This window comes from Crassostrea angulata, chromosome 10 (genome assembly GCF_025612915.1).
Source record: "Crassostrea angulata isolate pt1a10 chromosome 10, ASM2561291v2, whole genome shotgun sequence".
NCBI classification, from domain to species: Eukaryota; Metazoa; Mollusca; class Bivalvia; order Ostreida; family Ostreidae; genus Magallana; species Magallana angulata.
Window position 1 is genome coordinate 17234269 of NC_069120.1, and position 25003 is coordinate 17259271.

The window sequence follows — 25003 nt, forward strand, 5'->3', positions numbered from 1 at the left end:
TTGACAAACATCGAATAACTATGTGAACATGCGGGGTCTCCTTTTTCTTCGAGGGTGATGTAACGGTAGCCAAAAGTTGCCGCCATCATCTCAAAGTTAATTTGAAATTTGACATTGTATCGGTTATTGTTTGGACAAAACGCAGGCCGATGAAACAATCGGATCACCGACTACGTCAGAATAGTGTGCTTGCTGATTCCGCCTGATGGTTTGGATGCCGAGAATAAAAAAACAGATATAACTTATCACCACGAATTGAAGTCTCTCTGACCAATATAGAACCGCTATCAATTTGATCGAAAAGAGAGACTCAAAGTCAAGTGACTTCCACCAAGACGTACCAGTTTGCTTAATTAATTGTTTTCACGAGTTCATGAATTTGGAATCGAAAATCGTGTGCATTAGGAGTGAAATGTGAAAACAAACTTGCTGGCATGAAAACATTTCGGGGGGAAACGTCTGATGTTAATCTACTTTTATGTCGAGAAAAAAGTTAAAAAATAGGCGATTCAAATGAGTGATTTTGTTTGAATTGACGCGATGTAAACATGGGAGTCTAGATATTGCTCAGGCGAAATTAATTATGTTTCGCTCATTGTTGATCGATAATAGGTAGGTATTTGTTAAATGAAACAGGATTGTTTTATCGAAGATCGAACCTTTTCACTCAGGCGTTGTACGGACGAATTGGTGTTGGTAGTACAAAGTATTCTGATCGTTTGATGTGTCAGCACTGGATATAAGATCTCTTCTTCAGCTATGACCGGGCATGCAGATATGTAATTACAGCAGTCTCATATTTGCTGGAAATGTCACAGTGTTACTTATGGTCTCAATGACTACAGATTACTGGGAGTACAGAAGCTTTAACCAAACTATGCTGAAACAAACCCTCCACAAGGCAAACCAAACAGAATTCATCGAGCCCTTGGACACGAATTCCTACGTGTCTCTTTGGTACAAAAGAAATTTGCTTACGTCCCAAAGAAACTCGGTGAAAAAAGAGATATTGTACCAACCTCCAATTTTAGTGGAAAATTATTTTGTTGTGGCTCAGAACATAACTGACGATACCCAACACTCCGCGGACATTCATTCAGACATGCTCGCAGGAATGGTGGTTCTATTTAAGCAATATGGAAATCTTTTTCGAGATTGCGATGCTCTTGAAGGTAGGTTTTTCATTAAAGTTTAATTTTTCTTTTTTGCATTGTTGCCATCAACTGTAACGGTGTGTAAACTTCATCGTCGGTTTCCTGTCGTTCAGCCATGGCTTAATCATTTTTAGATTTACAGCAAACATTATGTTTACTGACCAGTCAGTGTATTGTTGTGATAGTCGACGGAATCTCTTATTGAAGGAGGTAAAGCAATATTTGATTTATTTGCATTCTATAGAGCTCAAATAAATACCATTGGAATTGAAGAGGAAATCAGTATTACAGATGGACACGCGGAAGTGGAAAGCGTAACAAATGCATACACTTTCCTGATTTTGATGCATACATTTCTATTCATTAAGTATCAGAAACAGGCATTTTCGTAGTAAAAGAAATGAATCAAGCCTCAGGAAATGAATTACTTTACCCAACACTAGACAAGCAGAGAACAGTTGATACATTGCCGTGGCAAACTGCCCTGTTTTTACGTCTAGGTTTTTGATCATTTTCAAGACAATGTAACATGGAGTTATTTATACTTAGACAAATTCGGAGCCTTGATTTAGAGAAAACGTCAACTAAAAATGTCATTAGGTCGTACAACTCGCTAGAGACTTTGTGCAGTTACGTCAAAGACATTTAATGGTCTTGTTGAAAACAGACATTGAGCAAGAAAACGTTGCTGACTCGTGCTCTGTTAGCTTACGCCAAACAAATGTAATAAAATAGCTATTAACTGAAATTCTTAAAACTTGCGATATTTCAGTATATGATAGTTAGCACGACCAAGAAGAGGGATTTGAACATTAAACAGTTTATAGAATGATGTTACTCTATTCTCATACAGTCTATCATTCCATTTATGTTTGACCTTACAACTTTTGGCTCGTACACCTCTCTGATAACCTATTTAATAGGTTATGACTGTTGCCACCAATTATTGATTTCTGCTAAATGCTGTATCGTTAACTTTATAATAAAACCAAACAAGGAGATTTAACTGACATTTTTCAATTTTATTTCGGTTTTATTATCGATGTGGACCGTTTTGCCTGTTAACGTTGTGAATTGCAGAATTACAAAGGCTGACACATACCGTGACATGGGCTAAGGCTTGAAGATAGTTCTCGACAATAAAACATATCCGATACTTTGCAAAACGATTTGCATTTAAAAAAAATGGAATAACTTTCTAAACCAAAATATCTTTCCACCCTTTGAAAAAAGATGACAAGATTGCAAAAACTCCATTGAAACTACATTACATTTATTTTTATCAATTAAATTTAATATCATGATGATTGGAACATATAAAAGAAATCTTGAAAAAAAAAATAACTTAAATGATGCGGACATTTTTATGCAGAGGCCGCACATCTAGTGTTTTGTACCAACAGTGTGTGTTTTTGTAATTATTTCATAAATCATTACACAATTTATTTTCCCCCTAACATTATGTATTTTACTCTGTATACCATGATGCGGTTTATGTTAAATCCAATTACATTTAAGTAAAACACTTACTTTAGTACATTGTACATATAAATAAGTTGCACAAAACGGCACACAGTCACGGTCTTCTGATGTCATTTGATCAAACTAGCACTGCACAATTTTCATATCAGAATCTAGTAAGTTTAAATCTTCATTTTGTCAATGAATTAATCAGATTTAGAATAAATCGTTTAATTCTTCTAACATATTATTACTAAAATATATGCAATAAATATACATGTACCTAAAAGTATTTTTAGACATATGAATTGTAACTTCAAAAATAGCAATATGATATACCTTTCAATGTTTTAGGAAATGTTTCGAAGTTTTGCGATAAATGAATGGTCATACAGTGTTCATGTTTTATCATGTAGGTTTCTAAGCTTTAGTAAATTAGACACATCCAAAATAGCTCACGGCTCGGCCAAGAGAGTAATTCTTTTTTGGCCTCAAGAGAGTTCCTTATTAGAGGCTACCCATCAAATCGTCATAAAACTAATTGATAGTAGGGGGGCAAATAAGAAGCAATTATGGAAAACACAGAATAAGATACACACACATGGTTAAAAGGACCAGCGCGTATACGACAGGAATTAGATTAACTGTATCCGGCCGGGAGACTGCAGCGATATCAAAGTAGCCAAGGTGTCAAGGGGGTATCCAAAGGTTAAAGCCTCTTTTAAAATCTCCCTTTTATTTTCCTAGATTGTTATTTTTAGCCCAATGAGACAAGTTGCCTGGAGATTGAGATAATATCGAAATAGTATAAGAATCAAGAGGATATTAAAAACACACACAAACTTCTCTCTCTCTCTCTCTCTCTCTCTCTCTCTCTCTCTCTCTCTCTCTCTCTCTCTCTCTCTCTCTCTCTCTTCCATATCGTTTCCTGGTTGGTATTTAACCCAATGCGACACGTTGTACTCATTTAAGAAAACATTTCCTTAAATAGAATGATACAATCGATAGTTGGTGTTTACAAACCATGAAATGAAATTGTTACCATTGCAAATAGTCGATGCTTCCGCGAGAGGTTCCTTTGATAACAATCACAAAGTTTTACAATAACGTTAAAATATTCATGTTATGTCCTCTACTGAATGGTTTTGTATATTCTTTAAAATGTTGTAACCTAAATGCATATTATTCTATATACCTTTGGATGATTTACGGCACAGCTTTTAAATATTGATATCAGTTTCTATTTTAAGGCAAAGGATGCATTCATATGCTGACTGTATGACTTAATAATCACGAGCAATTATTGTAGAGTTCCTAATTAAAAGGCAGTAAAAATATCTCCTAATTGTTTTGAATTTAAATTAGACATTTTAGAGAGCTAACTGGGCATGCTTTTCATGTAATTCAATTCATGATAAAGTCTTAAGCATAGACACGATTCTTTCCAAAAAATTTTATTGGACCTTTGTAAATGGTCACATACATGTAATTGATGATTTAATTATTAAATATATATTTAAATCTGGTTATTAACGTCATAAAATTAATGCAATTTATTGTTGCTAGTGGTTATGTTAAATAACTAAAAACAGGCAACATTTCTATACATCTGTATTTATAGACATTTTCTATATCTGTCCAGATGAGTTGTGAGAGATCTATAGAAATGTGAATAATTAAAGATTATTGAAATACGCCTTAACTTTATACAGAATGTTTGCAATTTTTCAGGTTTGGTTTTTACATTTATTGACGATGTTAAATAAATGCTTCTAATGGGAAATAAAACCGTAATTTGTGATATATGTTTATTCTGTATCCAACATTACCATCTATAACTTAATATGTGCATTATTCACGTTAGCAAACAAAATCCGAGAGGACTTGCCTGTTTACATTTTTTTTCAAACGTTTTAAATATCTTATAATCTATCGTCATTAATCCCCCCTCATCATGCTCATCGGTTTTAATAAAATCAAAACATCTTAAAAATTAATATTGTTCAGAAATGCATTGCTGTTTAGTAGACGCTTCTTAAGCTGCAATGATTTAATGAAGTGTACCAAAAGAGTTTGCAGCGATAAGCTATGAACCACTGACTAAAGTACCACAAAAACCCTTCAACTTGTTCCCCTGGATTTCCGCGTATTTTATGCGATACCATCTACAGGCACTCTCCAGCTTCCATTAGTATATGCTGTTGAAGAAATTGATCATGCGATTTGTACGTTTATTTAAGCCTTCAATGTAATACGAGTAAATCTACCATAATTCCCTAGACAGGACATGAAGAAAATGTCATCAATAGTACGGTGTTAGATAATCAATGGCATTTGATAATCATTTTGATAATGAATAAAGGACGATATCTGCTATCGGGATTATTTAATTATTCGTATTGGAATGTTAAAATTCATTTGATAGTATCTTGTGGTACAGGTTCGAACTTTTTCACATTAAACCTAAAATTTGCGATCTCAGTAGTAAATTTGCTGAAGAAATTAATGGTACTAATATTTTCCACAGATATTCTGTGTAAATAAGGTTAATCAGACCAAAAATAGCGCAATATTTTCCAGGTTGTCCATCCGAATTTTTTTAGACCGGGGCTACAGACCTGCAGCGAGACACAGATGTGTTAGATAAAACGCCTAACAGTTGAGCATTGGGCGTTGTAAAAATAAAACCTTTATTGACTTGCTGTACTGTTAAGCACATTTTGTGAACTTATTTGGCAAAGGCGCGAGACACAGTTTTGGTCACATAAAAGTAAGTGTATTCGTCTCCCCAATACACCAGAACGCATCGTTTCGTTGAAGTTGAAAAAATTACTCGCATTTCAGGGCATGTACTTTAATGGTACATATGTACATGTAAATAAACTAAATGAATGCTAAAAGCTGAAAGAGCACACCATCCACCAACATCCTCATGATCTTTAGCTTATATTATGGCTTAACGATAACTTTTCCTTTAATTCACTGCATTAAATTATTTTCGATAACACGAAACGGAGATAATTATCAAAATATTCTAGTGATATAAACGCACATATCGTGTTTCACCAAAATCCCAAAATAATTTACAAACCCACTTTCCACCACCAGAAAACAGTGCTAGACAATTCGTATTTCTTGCACCCCAAAGAATTCTTGTTATTTGCTAATCATACCAATTCGTATTTCGCAAGAGTGCAGTTTTCCTTCGGTACACAGAAAAAAAAACTCCACAGTAAACAGACATTAATCATTCGTGAGTGGATAACCACGTCTAGGTTTATCAGAATTACATAATATCCACCAATATTTAATTATTTGGTCCTGGGAAAAATCATAACGCCATCAGATAACTTTGAAATGACTTTAGTCAGAGATTATCGCGCACACATTTCGTAGAACTCTAATCCCAAAGGTCACGAGCCGCTGTATTTGACAAATGATAACAATACATTAGAAACTAAAAATTGTAAAATTAAATTTTAAAACAACCAGATGCTGATTATAACGCTTTTTTATGGTTGCAATAAATACTCTTTAAAGTATTTAAAGTTATATTCTTCGATTGCAAAAGTGACAATTATACAATACGTAAGCATAAATACATGTACATGTACATTCATTATACATTCATGTTAAATACTGAAATCTGATTGGTTTAGAGGCAGTTGATAATCCGTTCTATTACCCTCAGCGCACTTGGCAACGGGTAACACAAAGAATTGTTACATGCGCATATATAAATTATGCGCGTACGGTTTGCCATGGAATTCACGTCATTTCTATTTAATAGCAGTAAAGTTTTCTTTAAAATTAAGACATTTTGTATAATAAAAAAATGTGCCTGCTTGGGAGGGTAAGAGGGTGCCAATTTCGACTCTTACCCTCCAAAGCAGGCACTATTTATATAATAATTGCTGGTACGATTTCATTTTTCCTTTCATCTTAAAATAGTCCAGTTAACGTTTTTACTTTTACAACAGTCAAAAATCAAAGGCATTCAGATCTCGTAGTTTACCGGCAGCTTAAGGAAAAAATCATTCAATTGCTATTGCAGTTAGTGCAAAATGAAAGTTGACTACTTAAATAAACATTACATAATAGACATACACATTAAGACAAAACATTATAGAATAAGAATAATTTGCAAAACAGAACATTTCTATTTCTGAATACTTCTTCAAATGCATTGGTCTTAAAAAACGTGAAAATTGCTACAATAAGCAATTTCCAAAGCTCTCGTGAGAAGAGCTGTCTTTTTTCTGATGAAAATTAACTCTCTAGAGATTATTATATATATTGCATTCTGTTTGTCGGCCATCGCACCATCTAATAAGTTAATCTTCTCTGCGAAAGCTTACCCTGAAAAGGAATTTGAAATACATACCTTTTGACATTTTCTCAATTTGTTTGGCTTTTATTTTGTTCAGAAAGTTATGTAAAATGTCACTACATATACATCATATATTAATGAGAACTCGTAATATTTTATAGGATATTATTACTTTTTTTGATCGATGACTTATACGTGCCCTGAACTTGAATGAATTTTACAAAAGTTTTGGACTAACGACAATTCCCTTCAACTCAACAACCGTAATTAGGTGAAAAAGGGTGTATGGCAAATTTTTTTTATCTCAATGACACCTTAACAGGTAACCAGTTCAAAATCAAGTGTAAGAAAAATAGATATACTAAAATTATTCAAATGATATACTTTATACAAACAGTAACCAAACATGAAAATGGTCATTCGATTTATTTTTTACAGCTTTGTTCGCATTAGAAATGAAAAATGTAAGAATTTGCTCAAATAGTTTGTAACATACACGTATCTACAAAATGTATTTGACTTGGCTCTGTGATATTTTATGAAAATTACTCAATTTCTGTTAAAATAGATTTTATAAGACAAATAAGACACAGCTTGTTCTTTAAAAAAAACACCATGTATACTTTGCTTTCATTTTTGGAAATCAGTTCTGGGGGGTTTTTTTCAGCAAGAAATTCATGCTTGATATAATTGTAAGTTGACTGCAAATACATCAGGATTTTCTGCCATACACCGTCTCAGTTTGATTGTTTTCTTTGGAGCCAAATGGTTTGTGAAAATAATTCTTTTTCCCCCAAATACATGCAAGACATGTTTCTCCGCTTACTTTTATTTCTTTAGCTCAAAAACTCTAAAAATGCAATGCAGTGCATTGACATTTTTAGACTGTCTATCGTTGCTATATATCATTTTCTGTTTATTTAAAAAAATGCAATGGATAATATTTTTTGACGAGCATCCTAAATACATCATACAATATAAAGCACGTTCTTGATTTGATTTAAAAAAAATCGGCTTTGATTTCACACCCACATTTACAAACTATGAGGTTTACAATCAATATTTAAAGTTAATAACTAAAAAATTAGTAAATATTAAGAACAAGCCATTTAATTCTTTTATATCTGTTTAGTTAAAGAAGTCGGGTAGGGGCGCTTGATTTTTTTCAGCACTTCATTGTTCTATATATCATACAAACTACGTTGGATATCGATTAGCATATTCTTTGTTCTATATAATACCGAAAGCCCACATGAGACAGAGTTTGCGAATGAATTTACAAACATGCTTATCTCTTAAGGAAATAATCCAAAGTCTTAATTCAGCAATAAATAATACTGATCACGATACTCAGACACATTTTAGGATTTGGAATGATTTCAGAATTATATTTATTTTCTTTCTTTACAGAGGGCGTACGCCAACGTTTATATTTGATACAGAAAAGAGAACACAGGTGCGAGTATCTCAGTGGGAGGGACATCGAAGCGTCAAGTGACGTCACACAACTCATCGCCGTCAAACGTCAGTTATTAATCAATTTAAACTTATAACTGTACTGTTAAAAATTAAAGGGACCACATTATATCTCTCTGTTCCAATTTTCAAAAGAGAAAGAATAAAAATTCAGTTATGCGAATTTAACTTTTACAATGTTAATTCGAAAAACATATTATATATTTCGAGTTATCTTTATTGTTGAACAACTTTTATTGTAAAAACATACAGTTTGTTTATTGCAACTTATTTATTCTCAAGGTCAACGATAAAATTTTTATTATAAATTTTCAGATTTAGAGAGAGCAGCTTGTGCGTTTGCTGTGCTTTGCTTGGTATCCATGGGAGCCGGTCTTATTACAGGTGCATGTGGTCTGTTTGGTCACCATACACGGATCCTCGTGTGGGCATCATGTTGTTCGTTAATTTCTGGTATGAAAACGCTTTAACCTTTCCCATTTCCTTTGGAAAGCTCACTAAGCATGTATTAACGTTTAAATGTGTGATCATACATTATTCACGCTTAGCTCGGCCACTCTTTTCTCAAAGGATACTTGAATTTCCCCAGATAACCCAATTAAGAATCGGGTTTGCAATTGGTCAATAATTGTTCAAAGAAATGATTTCTGAATGATTAATCACTTCTGCCAATTTTTCTGAGAAATATGTTTGTCACACGACACAATTGGCAATAAATAATTCATATCTAGCAATCATTAGCAAAACGAAATACACAACAAAATAGAGTTAATGTCGTTATCCGGGGAATTATTTATTTCAATCACTAGATTATTTTCTAATCACATTCAAGAATACTCCGTATTTACTGAACTAATAAATTGTTTTTCTGCTAGACATGTTAATAATATCTTTAAATCTAAAACACGTTTACACTTAATCTGACTTGAATGCGAAACATAACCGTTGTTGACAAGCTTTGAATGCAAAAATGTTCTCTCTTTTCCAGGTATCTTACTAACTCTTGCTATAGCACTTTTCCACGGGAAGTGTTACATATTACGTCGGACAGAATTATTACACGGATATCGCATCCCTCACAAGAAAATTATCAACGAATCAAGGACGTACAGTTTTGGGTGGTCCTTTTACCTGGCCTGGATTTGCGTTTTCCTATGTTTTATATCCTCGTTTGTATGGTTGTACAAAGCGCAAGACCCAAAACAGACCCGAATACCGGGAGTAAACTATATTCGACACAGGTACAGGAAAGGAAGATACTCTTATTTTGATGATTGAACATTCAGGTACTTTGTACAAAAAACAATTGAATGATATTTCTTCTTTGTTAACTTTGAAATACAATTTATTCTACATTTTTATATAGATTAGATTTTTTTTTTACATTTAGACAATCATATGCCTTTACACCTTTGTTAACATCATGCAATAATTCAAAGAAAACACAAAGAAATCAAATAATAAAAATGTGAATAAAGTTCATACGATTGAAGAAAAAATCAAAATAGAAACCAAAGAAAATACGAAAGTAAGTAATTCCATAGATTTGATAACATCGATTCGACACATTATATGCATAGATTATGTGGAGTTATAATAATACATGTATGCATAAAAGGGTGTCCGAAAATTGTACATGGTATATTGCAATAATTGATATCTCTCGCTATCTTTAACTATTGAATTATTCTTTTTGTCTTTTAATCACCTTATTTTTCTCTACATTTACATTTATTGCACGCATTATTTACTTTCCTGAAATTCAATAATGTATTCTTCGTATACATGCAAATGAAATAAAAATACATTCAAATCTTTTAGTATTAATTCTGTATTATAATCAAAGAACATCAACATTTGATTAAATTCGGCATAATTATGTGTTTTAAGAATACGTCGGGGATTAGTGTGCAACTTTCTTACTCGTATTATATAGATGATAACTTTTGACACAAGGTATGCATGTAAATCAATAAACATCTTTATATGTCACACTTGCATAAAAATTTAAAATGAAACTGTGTTTTTACATGAATACACAAAAAATGATGTGAAAAGCCTCGATTGCTTTTCTCTGGATATATTTATGCCAATTGTTAGAAAGGAACAATTCAAAAACATTTCAAGTTTGGAATTTGCTGCAAGTAGCACAACACATGAATTGATAACCCCTATATCTGCAAGTTCTTTCAGTGGCGCCCCTTGTGCAAAGAGAGATTTTGTCTACGCAGGCATCTAAAACGACAAAGGAAAAAAATAAAACAAAACAAATGATATCTTAACGATATTTGTAATGTTTGTTGCAAAAAAGCTTGTAAATGTATGTCATAAGTGTAGGATAATTATCTTGATGTATGCGTAAAAGTTGTGTTATAGAATATAATACCCTTATCAATCTACATCACTGACTGTCCAAACGGTGCAACCTTTGAACATTTTTCATTTGGCTTTCATGAGCTTATAGAAATTTGTTCTAATTAACTTCTAGGTAGATCTTCACAAAGAAGCTTCAAAGTTGTAAATTTTCTTCTGATTGAATATACTGAAAACAAGTTTACAAGAAGAACTTTGCCCCTCTTGTTTATTTTCACACCACCTGAATATTTTATTTCTAGACTTAAACACATTTTACAAGCCTCTTAAAGTAATTACTTACAGCACATATACATCTATAGTATTTACCTAACTATTGTTAAATGTGATTTAAATTTTGTTTAAAGGGGCGTGGTCACGATTTTGGTCAATTTTTTCCCCGTTTTTAATGTTTACAACGCTTTAGTATGTCATTTGTTATTTTGCTTATAACTCTATCATTAGAAATGCATTTCTAAAGCATTATAAACACTAAAAATAGATCAAAGTACTGATGTACTGACGGGAGTTGATTTTATTGATTGATTTTTTATTGTATGGATCCAAGCAATATTGAACTCTAGTCTTGTTTAACCAGAGCCTCGGCTGTCTCCGATAATCTCCGACAATCAAAAGAGAGACTCTCTGCTGGTCGGAGATTTACGGAGACAGCCGAGTGTCTGGTTGAACAAGACTATATTGAACCCTTGCGTAAAAAATACATACGGCTACAAAAAATTCTAAATTATTTGTACCATTTAAAATCTGACTATTTTAAAGGTATCTATAAATACGTTTCCTTGAAAAACAATGCTTCATCACACATTACATCAAATTTAGCGATTATTTTCAAGAACTAAGTTTTGTCAGCGGTGATGTGATGATTTGTGCTTAGGTCCAAACACTGTTTCACTTTCGGTTTGCCAGAGTAACTGCATAGGAGAGTTGATTAAAATCAACTCCCAAAAAATATAAGATGGGGGAACAAGATAGCGCAAATGCCCATTTGATTTAGTGAAATACAATTTCAAATCTAATTTTTTCCAATTAAATAAACTTGATGTTATAATAAAAGTTTACAAAAGCACAATTTTTAACAATATTCAGTTTTGAATATTTTAACAAACGATAAGAAAAGAAAAAAAAAATCTAAAGTTTTGGTAGTATCCAACCCACAACCTAAAAACCCTAGCTCTATAATGTTACCTAAAGTATGGTGCTCTAACCACTGAGTCATTTCAGTTACAACAAACACCATTGTTAAATGCTATATGCGACTTCAACCACGAATTTACGGACTATTATTATTTTTCTAAAACGTTCAATTGTTGCGATACAAAATGACATTTTTAAAGTAAATTGGGTCATCTCTCCACGTTTTCGTTGATTGAAATCGGTTCGATTTCCTTTAAATCTTATACAGACTATGACAAAAATATGGAGCTCAGACCCAATCTACAAAAGAAAAGGCGTTGAAGATCTAAAAATGACACTATTTTTAGGTTTTGCTACGCATACTCAGTTTAAATCAACCTATTCCAAATATTTAACATATTTGATGGTTATAAATCGATGTTATGTTAAATATACATTGTTTTCAATAATGTAAAAAGAAATTATGAGATTTGTTGATATTTCAATTTTATAGTGTCTTATCTATCCTCATATGGGCAGTTTACACGCCTTATTCACCCATCTTTGACCAAAATTGTGACAAGGCTCCTTTAAATTTTAAATATAAATTCCATAAATCGTGTATATGAACGATAGCTACAAGTACTTACTTGGAGGACAGTTTTGTTGACTGCACACCCTTGTTGTTGCCGGTGGGCTCGCGGAACATTCGGCAGGGTTGAGGTTTTCAGCGATAGAGCCACAAAAGATGTATCTCTTTTGAACTCCCACTCCACAAGACACGGAACACTTCAAGATAAAAACAATATTTCATTTAATCAAAATCAGAATTTTTAACAACGATATCAAAGGAGACAACTGAAAATGTATCTGATAAAGTAGTTGGCGCCCAAAATGTCTTTAAGATAGTTCAAATTTTTACAGAACATTAAAATGTGAAAAATTCAATAACTAAATATATCAACAACAAACACTAGCTCTGGAAGCTAAGTTGAAAGTTAAGTAAATAAAATCTGAGAATATGACAGAAAGCATGCACTGAAGTCAGAATCTGGAACACTTTTGCTCGAAACAATGTGATATCGCCTGGGAATGGGGGTTTCAAATAATCAAATCATGTTTGTGTTAGTCAATCATTGTCAATTACTTAATGACCTAGTTATTTGCCTTCATGAATCGCTGTTTCCTTAGGAATAATAGCAATAGTAATTCATATATTCAATGTCGAATTTCATTAACTTAATCATTTCGAACACGTGTAAACGTGATCCGATAATGGTGTTAGTTGTTTGTAGTATTTGACACCGCTTTAACGAAATTACATTTTCAGGTCTGCTTTGTTTGATCAGTGACCCTTTACAATGTGTTTTATACATTACAGACTCAATAACTTAACTTCAAAAGAAATGAACTATTACTTCAATTGCTTCATCGCAAATACACCCACTTTGAATTTCTATTCTGTAAATATTGAGCTTTCCGAATTATGAAAACCGTCTCTTATTTTAGATTTACATTATCAATTAAATTTCTATTCAAATACATATAGAGAAGAAATGCTTCTCCTTAAAATCACATGTAGAAAATAAACACATATTAGGCTATAATGTTAAATATCCGTAAAATGGATCTATTTGAGTTTAGTTTCACGTGTTAACGCTCTTTTCAAATACTTGGCATAGCAGTAAGAATAGAGGGCTTGAGTCATGTAGTGCACACCATTAGTCAAGAAATGAAAGACAAGGAATCCTCACATACCCGACTCCAGTTATCGGTGACCCATTCCCGACCACAAGACACTCTGTTGCAGGGATAGGTGGTGTTTGGAAACACAATATCGGCACAGTTTTCCATTTTCACCTCCTCTGTAGAGCCATTTACAAATTCTCTTTCACATACATAATGGTAAAACCGAACGCCATTTTCTCCACATGTCTCGGAACACTCGGAAAGATAGCCTAAATGTATTATTCTGTAACGCCAAGATATGCAAGGTATTCTGTTACATGACCGACTACGAGAAATATCTGGTATGTCTTTGCATAAAGAAGAACTAGTTGGAATGATCGAACCATCGGGTAAAACACGTTCACAAACATGTATAGTGGTCTGGATACCCTGTTCTCCACAAGACTCAGAACAAGCGGTCCAATCGAACTCTTTGCTCCACTGATAGGATTCACAGGGCCCTTTGGTGCAAGATCTTTGGTAGTTGGGCTTTTCGACGAACTGACAAAGTGTTTCGTTTTCAGCTCGAGTCATAGTGTCATTCTTATAAACCTCAAAACATCCAACAAGGCCCGACTGGATTCCTTCTCCACAGGATACAGAACATTCTGTCCATTCTGGAATCATTATCCAGCTGTACACTCTTATCTCACAAGGAATCCTATTACAGTCCTCTGTTATGACAGGATATTGTAGATGACTACAAAGAGATTCATCTACATCTTCTACCGTTTTGTTTAAGTACACTTTTGCACATGAAAACAACTGTTTACGGATTCCATCCGTTCCACATGTTGAACTACAATCACTCCAAGATTGTGAAACCCAGTTATAGTCAAAACAATCTACTCTGTTGCATGGTCTAGTCATATTAGCACTCTTGGATTTATCACAATAATGGTCTTCTACATTTTTCATAGCATATTCATAAGTTACATCAAAACACTTGTTTATCTGAAATTGAACACCCCCATTTCCACATTCACTGGAACATTCAGACCAGTCTTCATAAACTATCCATTTATAAGTGGCTTTGTAGCAAGGTACATAAGGACAAGGCCTGATTTCATCCTCCTCTAAAATATTCTCACATTCTGACTTCGATACTTTTTCAGTTTTGTTTCTAGAATTAACCCGAACACATTCTGTTAACATGGTCTGATAAGCATTTTCGCCACATGTCTCGGAACAAGGCCCCAATGACCCCGTAGAAACAAGTTTAAATATTTCACACGGTTTTACATTACATTTGTCCGTCTTTTCTGGTTTAGGTCCCGTACAATAACTGTCATCTACATCTTTCCTTAAATGATCCTTACAAATAAACAGTTTCTCTTTCTTCCCATTGTTTCCGCACGTTTCGGAACATTCGCTCCACTTACCGGAGTCCATCCATTGATAGACTTGGCAGGGAACTCGGTTACACGCCCTGGTATAGGTCGGAGGAGGAAGAACCTCGTCGCATACCGAGAGGTCCATGTATTCTATTTGGCCTCGTGTATCTCTCTCACATTTATATAGCTGGTATTGCATGCCATGTTCACCACAAGTTTCGTTACAATCTGTCCAGTCATTCAGCATTGCCCATCTCAACCTACAATTAGATAAAATCAATTTATCTATCGTTTTCTTTATCTGCTGTTCATTTTTGATAATGCCACACTCACATGGAAGCTATTCATAACTAATACAATTTTATTTTTTAAAACAATGGAGTCTTCTTTTACGTACTGTTCTGCTGAGCATTTACTTCTTCTACATTTATGCGGTTTTCCTCTTGGATCTTCCAGATATTTACACCGTTCTTGTTCAACCTTGATGTCATTTTCCTTACTGTAACACCCGTATATCAAGCTTTGCTCTCCTGAAAGAACAAACTACAGATTTCAATTTTCATATAAAAGCCAGTTCAATGGGGTAAAAGCAAACTGTTTTTCTAAATAGAAAATGTTCAAGAACTGTTCGTAGAAATACCGGTAATTACCGGTTCCACAGGTGACGGAGCAGTCTGTCCAGCCTTCGTATTTGAAGTAATACAGCATCTTTTCATGAGTATTATCATCTTTTGAAATGGTATACTGGTATTCATATGATGCAAAAGAATGCTTATCCCTTGGAAAAACCTACAATTTGGTTATCGTGTTAAACATAACTATTGCAAAATTCATGAAACCATGTTTCAAGTTCTGTAACCTTTTTCTTACCTTTACTTCTAAATCCGTCTGAATTGGGCCCTTAGATTCCAGTGATTCTATACCGTTGTTTTCATACACAAACCAAGCTCCTGCCGCAGCAAACTCGCGCGATCTCCCGAGAGTTCGTCCGCCATTCAGTATAAATGTACCATACCTTGGATCCTGAAGAGCTTAAATTGTACAACTTTGAATGAAAATAATTGCATTTGTACTTTGGGTGTTCAAGTTTGAACAAGATAGTTGGATGTAATACACTAATTTCTTACCAAGAAAATGGGATGCCTTGGAAACCTCTGTAATTTTAAAATTTCTGGCGCCTTTTGGTAACACAAGGAGATCCATATAGTCGCGGTGAGCTGAACAAAAAAAAATTAAAATATGAATGAATTCTCTCCTTTATTTGTCAATCGTCTTCAATTTTTCTTACTTGTAGTAAATTTCTAACAAACTAAATTTTAAATATGAATGAATTCTCTTTTTTATTTGTCAATTGTCTTCAATTTTCCTTACTTGTAGTAAATTTCTTTTGAAATCTTCCATTAACTGTTTTACACTGTGAACCATCGCCATTACAAACTCCGCATTCATCTTCTTTTGCAGAGGAATTCATTTTTCCGTCACAACCAACATGCTGAAGGAAAATAGAAAATGGCATCATTGCATTTAAATTTGCTTTTCATGTTCACAATGACATTGGAAAAAATGTTTGTATATATTGGACACTTACCATGCATTTGCCATCAACACAAATGTTATTTGCTTCATCATAAGAACATGGGACACCATTGTCCACTGGAATGTTGTCAAATGTTTCTATCTCCCCAGTCAAATTTGAAACACAGGAAAGAACGCACAACTTCTTTGCTAGAAGAAAATACATTAATAGAATATAAATGTTAAGTGTTTACTAAAGATGTTCACATAGCAAAATGGATATTCTTTACTTATCTAAGTTGATATTTTTCATTAACTCTCAGTGTCTGTTTCATAAGAAGATAGCCAAACAAAATAGATTAATAACTACTATAATTTTCTCACATTTACGATTGAAAAAGAACATAAACGTTTGAGTGTTTTCTTACGGTCTTTGACTTGATATGGTAACCAGTTATGTCGGTCTGGTCTGATCCTCATAGAGTCCAGCATAAAACACTGTACCCTACGGACATCAGTGAATGAGGTACATGTCTGAAAAGCAAAGAAATCGGCTATGGACTAGAGTAATAGTGGATTTTTTTTCACTACCTTTAAATTAAAATTTACTGACCGTAGATTTGCAAGTATCCATCTCATTGCTTTCACCCGTACAGTCTTTTCCATCGTACTGAGGTCTACAAAATACAGTTTGGCTAGTTATATTTAAATTTTGTAGTAATGTTTGATAACTTTTAACCACGGTAGGTGCAATTAACCTTGGATTGGTACAGTCCCGAGTTCTCTGTCTAAGTCCAATCCCACAGGCGGCAGAGCAGGAGGACCAGTTACCCCAGGCGCCCCACCCTCCATTCACCGGCGTGTGGTGACCGAAGTACACACACTGACCATTCTCACATTGCTGTTAAAAAAATATAATCCGCACGTAAAATATACATTAAGATGAAGACGAAGATTATTTGGTGCTCGGAACGAAGAAAAATATAAAATATCGATGAAACATGTTTATAATACATATTCAAGGGCACTATTATCTGTTTTTCAAGAATTAAATTAAAATGGGTACTTTGCTGATTGTAACTTTACATTTAAATGTACATGAAAAGAAGATGGGGGAATAAGATGGCGCAAATGCCCATTCGGTCTAGAAGTGAAATACAATTTTGAATTTTCTTTTCCCCAATTAAATCTATTCAAATATATTATAATAAAACTTTGCGAAAGCAAAATTTCTAACTATAGTCAGTTTTTAATATATTTAACAAAAAATAAGAAAAAAAATATTGCCGGAAATTTTGGTGGTATCGAACCCGTAACATAAAAACCCTAGATATATAAGGTTAGCTTATGACAGGTGCTCTAACCACTGAGCCATTTCAGACACAACAAAGTGGGCTTTTTAAATATTATGTGTGACTAAGGCTACGAACTACCGGACTTGTATTAATTTTTCAAAACTTTCAATTGTTGGGATATAAAATGATATTTTTCATGTATAGTGGGTCATTTCTCCACGTTTTTGTTGATTGAAATCGGTTTGTTTTCCAATAGACCTTAATTAGACTATGAGAAATATATGGAGCACAGACCCACTCTATAAAAAAAAATGCCCTGAAGTTCTAAAAAATGACAGTATTTGCAAGTTTTGATACGTGCACGCCTGTTTGAATCAACAAATTCCAAGTATTGAACATACCTTTAGGTTAAAAAATCAATGATTCGTTAAATATATACATGTATTGTTTTAAATGATTTAAAAAAAAAACCATCTGATTTATAGATACTTTAATTTTTCAGAAGTCTGTCCGACCGCGTATGGGCATTTTACACGCCTTATCCACCCATCTTCTTTGTTCAGAATAAAGAGATGAAGATTTTTTATCATTTCATATCAGAAAAAAAAACCTGAAATATGCGAATATGGATTTAAGATGCTTGAAATACATGTCAACTGTACCTTTTCTGTGCCACAAGGAGTTCCCTCTAGAGGGGGTGCCCGCTTTGTCTTACACATTCTATTTCCACGGTCACTGGGCCCAGAACACCACAACATGGCACATGGTTGTCCAAAAAACTAGACAGTGGTTAGAATTTATTATATAGAAAGAGGTTCACTTTATGAAATTACCACTATGAAATGTATTTTTATTACATGTATTTTAAAAACTGTAATTTTGGAGAAATATTGCACATTTATATCTACTGAATTACTATATGTCTAGCTTGATCGTCAGTTAAAAAGAAGAATTACGAGAACATAAAAAACAACCAAGTCTAACAGAAATAGTTATTAGTATTTCATAATTATTTAGATTTCCATAAGTTTTCATTAAATACATGCGGACATAAAGTATTCCCAGCTCCAAATTCATAACGACATTGCTTGTCCAAAGAAAACTTCTCTCCAAGAGGAAGATCAACGGAGTGCGACGCAGACGGTTTGTTATTAAGGCATGTTAATGACCTGGAATATAAAAGAAATAAGTACTACCGGAACTACATCTCAAACAATGAAAAAGTGTCAAATATTCCGACCTATCAGTCTGATTGTCAGAGTTTCATATTCCTTGAAAATCAAATCACCTCTTAAACTACACATAGCCATTAATTTTTAAAAAAAAATTAAAGGGATCAAAAAGAAGCCAATGAAAGATTTTAAAAAACATCTTCGAAACCTGAAGCATTGATTGTAGATACTGAAGCTTCGTTTGCCTCATGGGTAGTATCTACATCAATTTGATTACGTATAAGTATTAATTTTGGTTTCAAAAATGTGTAGTACCTACAGATGTGAGATGTCGGAGTATCAGTTAAAATTATATTTTTATACATGTACATAACTGATTGTTCAAGGTCTTCTAATATCCAAATCATGCATCTTTCAGGGTATAAACAAGTGCACTAGGTATTCCTAGGTTTTCTACGGCTATAATTCCCATCATTCAATAAGTTTAAATTTTGACGTGTTAAAGGTTTAGAAATACAACATTTGTTTCGATTGTATTTAAGGTAATAATGATAATAGCCGCAATAACCATATCATTACAACAGCATTTCGTACACTAGCATAACATGTATATTAATGACTATAATGCGTTGATCTTTTCTATAAAGATACATGTATGTATGCCTGTCATCAGATGTTCATTGATATGTTCAATGGAATTGGTTATAATGGCAGAGCATAAATTTTGATCTTCTTTGCAACAAATCAGGCACGTAGCATCGGGGGGGGGGGGGGGGGGGGGGCAGGCCCCCCTGCCCCCCCCCCCCACTTTTTCTCGCCGCAACTAATTTTTTAAAATTTACATATTAAAAATTGAATTATCATGGAGTTGCCCCCCCCCCCCCACTTTTTTGGGAGCAAGTAAAAAATTAATATATAGGAAATTAGGATTGAAATTGAAGTTATATACTACGCCAGCCCCCCCCCCCCCCCCGGATTAGAATTTTAAAGATTTTGGGAAGGTCATAATTTCATTTTATTTTTATTTTTTTGCTTGTCAAGATTTTTTGGATGAGTCTGACCCCCCCCCCCCCCCCACTTTCAGAAACGATGCTACGTGCCTGCAAATTATGATTAAAATAGAGCAAATCATATGGTACAAACGGAAGCACTTCGTCCATGCGTTTACTGCTGCAGTCCGTCCACCAGTACTGCTGTAGGTTTGCTTTCACCATTGCGGCCATGATGCTTGTCTCGTATTGACGTCCGGAACATGTGTTCCTATGACCATTGTGGTACAAACCAAAACTTGAATAAGATAAAAAAAAAATACATAATAAATGACGATGTTTTGCGTTAGACATTCGATAATATACGCGACAAATGCATTTGATATTAATACTGAAAGGTAAGGATTCCATCTAACTGAAGAACTGTAATGACTTATTCATTCTCTCTCTCTCTCTCTCTCTCTCTCTCTCTCTCTCTCTGGACCAAACTAAGTAACTTTGGTGGAGTAAAGGTGGAGCCATCAAAAAGAGTGTTTAAAGATCGTTAGAATTTTTAAAAATACTATCTATAGAATCAAAATGAGCTTATTTTCTTCTAGCATAAGGATACGTCCTGAGCCTGATAAATAAACTTACACATGAGCCACTTCATGGGCTATTATAAAGGCAGAGGTAAGTCCTTCGTCTTTGACTATAGCACAGCTGCGTCCTGGGTTGCACATTCCGGTGATTGGGGCATAACCTGAAAACACAATCTAACCGTTGTTGAAACCATCATGGACGTTTCTCTCATGATTTTCTGTATTAAACACCAAACTTCTTTTGATGAATTTTACGCTTATTCGCACAGCATTAAAATTTGTAGGATATTTGTATGAATTAGATTTGTATAATTTTGTACATATATGTCAATTTTAACATGATGATCTGCAGGGTTGGGGAATGGAGGGGCTCACTGACAGAAATGAACGACAATTGCAATTAAATCAGCAACAACATTAATCCAAACCATATCTATCTACTGTACCCTTTAAATATGTAAGATAACGACAAAATACTTCGGCCATGCAAATAAAATTCGAAACCATGTAATTAAATATTCACTCCAATTATATGTAAATCTCACAACTAATTGGCGGATGGGTTTAATGAGAAAGAAACTACGCAAAATGTTTCAGTCTGCTATCTAGATTATGCAATCAAACAATAAAAACTTCACTTATTGACTTCATGGTGGGATAAAAAGCGTGAATTTATCAGTTCATGAGAGTTAACTTTAATTTCAGCTAGATCTAACTTTCCGGTCAATGTGATTTTACAAAATGATAAATCCTTGCATCCTTGCACACGAAGTCAATAATTACAGGAATTATCTAACATTGAAGCAGCTGCACAACACAGCGTAACACATCAAACAAAGTCTACTTAATTCTCAACTTTTATCAGCTTAGTAATATTCCTACGCCGGTATCCACGCCGTGGGTGATATACCCACACTCGCTTGGTAACTGGAATGAATTTAGTTCAAAATCGTATGGATCATTACAGTTTTCACATCTATCCCCAGAGAGAGATAGCTTCAGATAATCTCACATCCTTTTATTTGATTCCTCAGTATTTGTTAATTGACATAATTTGAGTTCGCTGAGGCAAAACAATGAAAACAAATCTACAACAGATTTGAGAAACATGTATCAAATGAAATATAAGGTTTTTTCCTCACCTGCGGGGCCTATGCCAGTTCTTGTTAAAAGCACCGCGACATCGAAATGGTATCCTCCCTTATTGATCATCCTGTTGTATGCCTGTTTGGTTGTCCACTGGCAAAAGTTATCTACCGTTTTTCTCGCATCGTTTTTAGAGATGATATTGTCCTCCTTTTAATTAAAACAATTAAAATGCAGATTAATATGCTACATTTGTTGAACAGTTTGCTTGCAAACACAAATAGTCTAGTATCAGAACCTTCTTCTTTTGTTAAAAACTTTAAATGCATACCATTGATTTGTCGAGTTCCAGGGTTTTTACGGTGACAACTTCAATGTCTGCGGATAATGTATCATGTTTGTAAACCTTGTTCACCTACAAATGAAAGATAAAAGTGAAAATTGATTTAGCTGTTAAAATTCAATTTTTTTAATAAGATGGGATGTAAGAATATACTTACTATATTCATCAGGGTCAGTAGGTAAGTATCCAGGCTGTCTTTACCAATGACAGCGGTAACACTCGTGTCGGCAGCAATAAGAACCTCCAGATATTTCCTCCCACTTCTTGCTTGCCTTTTCTCCCTTCTGTGGCCTCTTTCTCTTGGTCGCATTCGTCCTATGTCTTAATACAGATTTTTATTCATGATACAACCCAAATTGCTTTACGCGATCGCGAAAACGAAAAATAAAACATATCAGAATAATTGAAGTTTTAAACTGAGACAAGGGTTTACAACTCAATACTTTTTTTTTATAAAAAGTTTGTAAAATAATGTTTGATGGTACCTTTAGGGATGGAACAAGTTTTAACTCTGTGTTGACCATTGTCGCTGTATTCTCTGTTTTGGTGCCTCATGGGATCTATTAGCATCTCATATTCGTCGGTTTGGATATAACCATTCTGTTGAGATAAATAAAATAATAACCCCAACTACACAAATTTTTAACTTTTTGGTTACTTGTTTGAATATAAAGCCCGGGATTCTTCATTAACCCTTGAAAATACCTCGGTGTGCTTTTGAGATCGAGTAAAGTTAAGAGGATTTATAAAAAAGTTCGTGAACTGATGCTATATAGTCATCAATAACATAGCTACAAGAATGAAATTTGGCATACACCTTGAATGATTAAAGCTGCAATTTTACAATGTGCATTTTAAAATTCATTTAATATGTCTTACGTTGATGATGTCTTACCTTAAAACTTAATACATGTGCAAATATTCTGCTTTTGTAATAATCATTACATATAAAAAAATTTTGTATCCATCAATAAAAGTTTGTAAAACATTAGGAAAAAATGCCATACAATAATTACACAATGCTTGAAATTGTAAGAACAATTCAGCTGTTTCCTAAGTGCTAATGTTCTAAATGCTATAAGTAAAACAATCATGTTTTGGATGGTCTTTTCGAAGCGTTAGTAATTTTTTTCTTCTTGAAATTGAAAATACCCACAAAAAGTTTTAAACATTTTACGAGAACAATGTATAATAATTAGTGATTTAACTCTATTCATTAAATGACTTTTACTCTTAAAAAAGAAAGAGCATCAATAACAAAGGAAAAATAGCTTGTTCAAAAGTCTTATGGAGAAATGTGCTGGTGATGATGTGAAAAACCAGATCAACGCTGTCAGATAGATGAATGGGTTTCTTCGTAATTTCGCAATATTTTCAAGACATCTAAGAGACACATTGATTCGGATATTGTAACTTATGACAAAGAGGAGTTTCATCGAATTTTTTGCTTCTTTCAAGAAATTGTTTGATACCAAGGAAGAATTCTCTGAGAATCCCGCCTTATGCAATAATATCAAATTACATGTACATTAATAAAGTTTGCGCCGGAGTAACTAATATTGATGTTTATAAAAATGAATGTCGTTACTTTTTAGTTAAACGTTTCACATTATAATTAAACCATCCACATTTCCAAAACAATTATTGCAACGAAAAGCACTATTATTGATTGCAATCGAATGAGTTTTTACGACCAAATTAAAGTCCACGAACTTTTTAATAGCCCCTCTTACTATGATTTCAAAACTCTAATGAAAATATTTTCTTTTATCAAAGGAGAAGTGCTTATTTTCATACCAATCCATCGCACAGAGCTACGGCAACAAAGCTCCTATCTTGACCAATAACAGATCCCTGGTAAAAGCAGTCATCCACCAAGAGCTGGGAGTACGTGATATTACCAGAGGTCCACTTTCTGTGTCGCTCACTGGTATGGATGCTGTGTTTATGTAGCTCCAGGGTAAATTCGACATCCCCCAGCGGAATAGTTACATATAAATCTGATGGATATGCTGTCCTTTTATCGGCATTAGGACCCGTTTTATAGTCTTCCGAACCCAATGAGATATTGGACACAAATTTTCCACTAATGGTGGCAATAAATGGGATGATGACATGGTGTTGCTCTTGTTGGCAGCTGATTTTATGGTTGTCTAAAAACAAATCTTGTAGATCATTTTTCAGAACAGTTCTTCATGCATAAGAGAAAATATTTCCGTTTTAAATCCATTTCAGTGAGAAATGCATGAAGTAGCCAATCAAAATAATGGTAATTTTATCATATACTAGTAGCTTAGAAATACTCACCTAAGGTAGCCTCTATATCCAACATGATCATCTGTTTATCAAAGATATAAGATAAAGACGTTATGGATATATCGTATTTCATCTTTAAAAATACATGTTCGTATTAAAATGGCTAAATAACTAATATATAACACATGGAATATCAACCATTAATGCCAAGTTTTTCAAAAACTAAATTACATATGGGGAAAATTTTCAAATAATAAACGGTTTGGAGTAGTAAAGACGTGAGAGAATCAAAGAATAATAATCGTTTACAAGAAAGTGCTTTAAGTAAAAAAACAACTTACCAAAATAAAGAAGAATTGGAATAATGCGGACCTGAAAGATTCAGCATTCATTCTTACAACTTTACGTTTCGAATGCAAAGTCAGCAGGACTCATTTCAAAAGGGAAATAAAGTTCTTAATATACAAAAAGAAGAAGCAATCAAAATCCTGAATAGAGATGGGTTTGACGAATGAAAACCGACAATTTTACGCAATATTTTGTAAACACTTGAGCTAAATAACAGCGTTAGCCAGAATCAGCAGAAGTTAATCTCCTATAGCCATCTAAATCGTAGCAAGAGAGGATGTTTTTAGAGGGGAGCAGAGACTCCTCCCGTTTAAACGAGAAAATGTTTATCACCCAAACAGCACTGACACGGAAAAAGTGAGGCGTATATTTTTTGCCCTCTTTCAACTTTCCGAACCTTAAGAAATTTCACCATTTCAAAGTTATCGATGCTTTAATCCGTTGTTTTT

General features: G+C 33.7%; 2 protein-coding genes across 3 annotated transcripts in view; one reads left to right on the forward strand and one right to left on the reverse strand.

Annotated features, from left to right (window-relative positions):
- Positions 1–10241, forward strand: LOC128165045 (uncharacterized). The gene is made up of 4 exons (XM_052829243.1): positions 1–1172; positions 8356–8469; positions 8737–8874; positions 9410–10241. Exons 1-4 carry the CDS (start codon positions 770–772, stop codon positions 9697–9699), a joined length of 945 nt encoding a protein of 314 aa, XP_052685203.1. The 5' UTR covers positions 1–769; the 3' UTR covers positions 9700–10241.
- LOC128165033 (A disintegrin and metalloproteinase with thrombospondin motifs 3-like) overlaps positions 10237–25003 on the reverse strand; it is a 22880-nt gene continuing 8113 nt past the window's right edge. The window contains exons 2-24 of one of the 2 annotated variants that reach the window (XM_052829228.1): positions 24548–24578; positions 24258–24288; positions 23748–24103; positions 22436–22550; positions 22108–22271; positions 21939–22022; positions 21664–21817; positions 20577–20682; positions 20095–20238; positions 18822–18948; positions 18442–18558; positions 17243–17385; positions 17098–17161; positions 16913–17018; positions 16558–16694; positions 16341–16461; positions 16097–16186; positions 15840–16000; positions 15620–15758; positions 15367–15499; positions 13666–15229; positions 12558–12696; positions 10237–10656 (exon numbers count right to left, since the gene is read on the reverse strand). In XM_052829228.1, coding sequence (XP_052685188.1) covers positions 10544–10656; positions 12558–12696; positions 13666–15229; positions 15367–15499; positions 15620–15758; positions 15840–16000; positions 16097–16186; positions 16341–16461; positions 16558–16694; positions 16913–17018; positions 17098–17161; positions 17243–17385; positions 18442–18558; positions 18822–18948; positions 20095–20238; positions 20577–20682; positions 21664–21817; positions 21939–22022; positions 22108–22271; positions 22436–22550; positions 23748–24103; positions 24258–24288; positions 24548–24578 — 4339 coding nt within the window. In that variant the 3' untranslated portion in view covers positions 10237–10543. The remainder of the gene's footprint in view (positions 10657–12557; positions 12697–13665; positions 15230–15366; positions 15500–15619; positions 15759–15839; positions 16001–16096; positions 16187–16340; positions 16462–16557; positions 16695–16912; positions 17019–17097; positions 17162–17242; positions 17386–18441; positions 18559–18821; positions 18949–20094; positions 20239–20576; positions 20683–21663; positions 21818–21938; positions 22023–22107; positions 22272–22435; positions 22551–23747; positions 24104–24257; positions 24289–24547; positions 24579–25003) is intronic. The other variant, XM_052829229.1, reaches the window with a different exon arrangement.

Coding starts and splice junctions, on each gene's coding strand:
- LOC128165045 (XM_052829243.1), top strand. CDS start 770: ATGCAGATATGTAATTACAGCAGTCTCATATTTGCTGGAAATGTCACA. Junction 1,173..8,355: donor AGATTGCGATGCTCTTGAAG/GTAGGTTTTTCA, acceptor CTTTCTTTACAG/AGGGCGTACGCCAACGTTTA. Junction 8,875..9,409: donor ATGTTGTTCGTTAATTTCTG/GTATGAAAACGC, acceptor TCTCTTTTCCAG/GTATCTTACTAACTCTTGCT.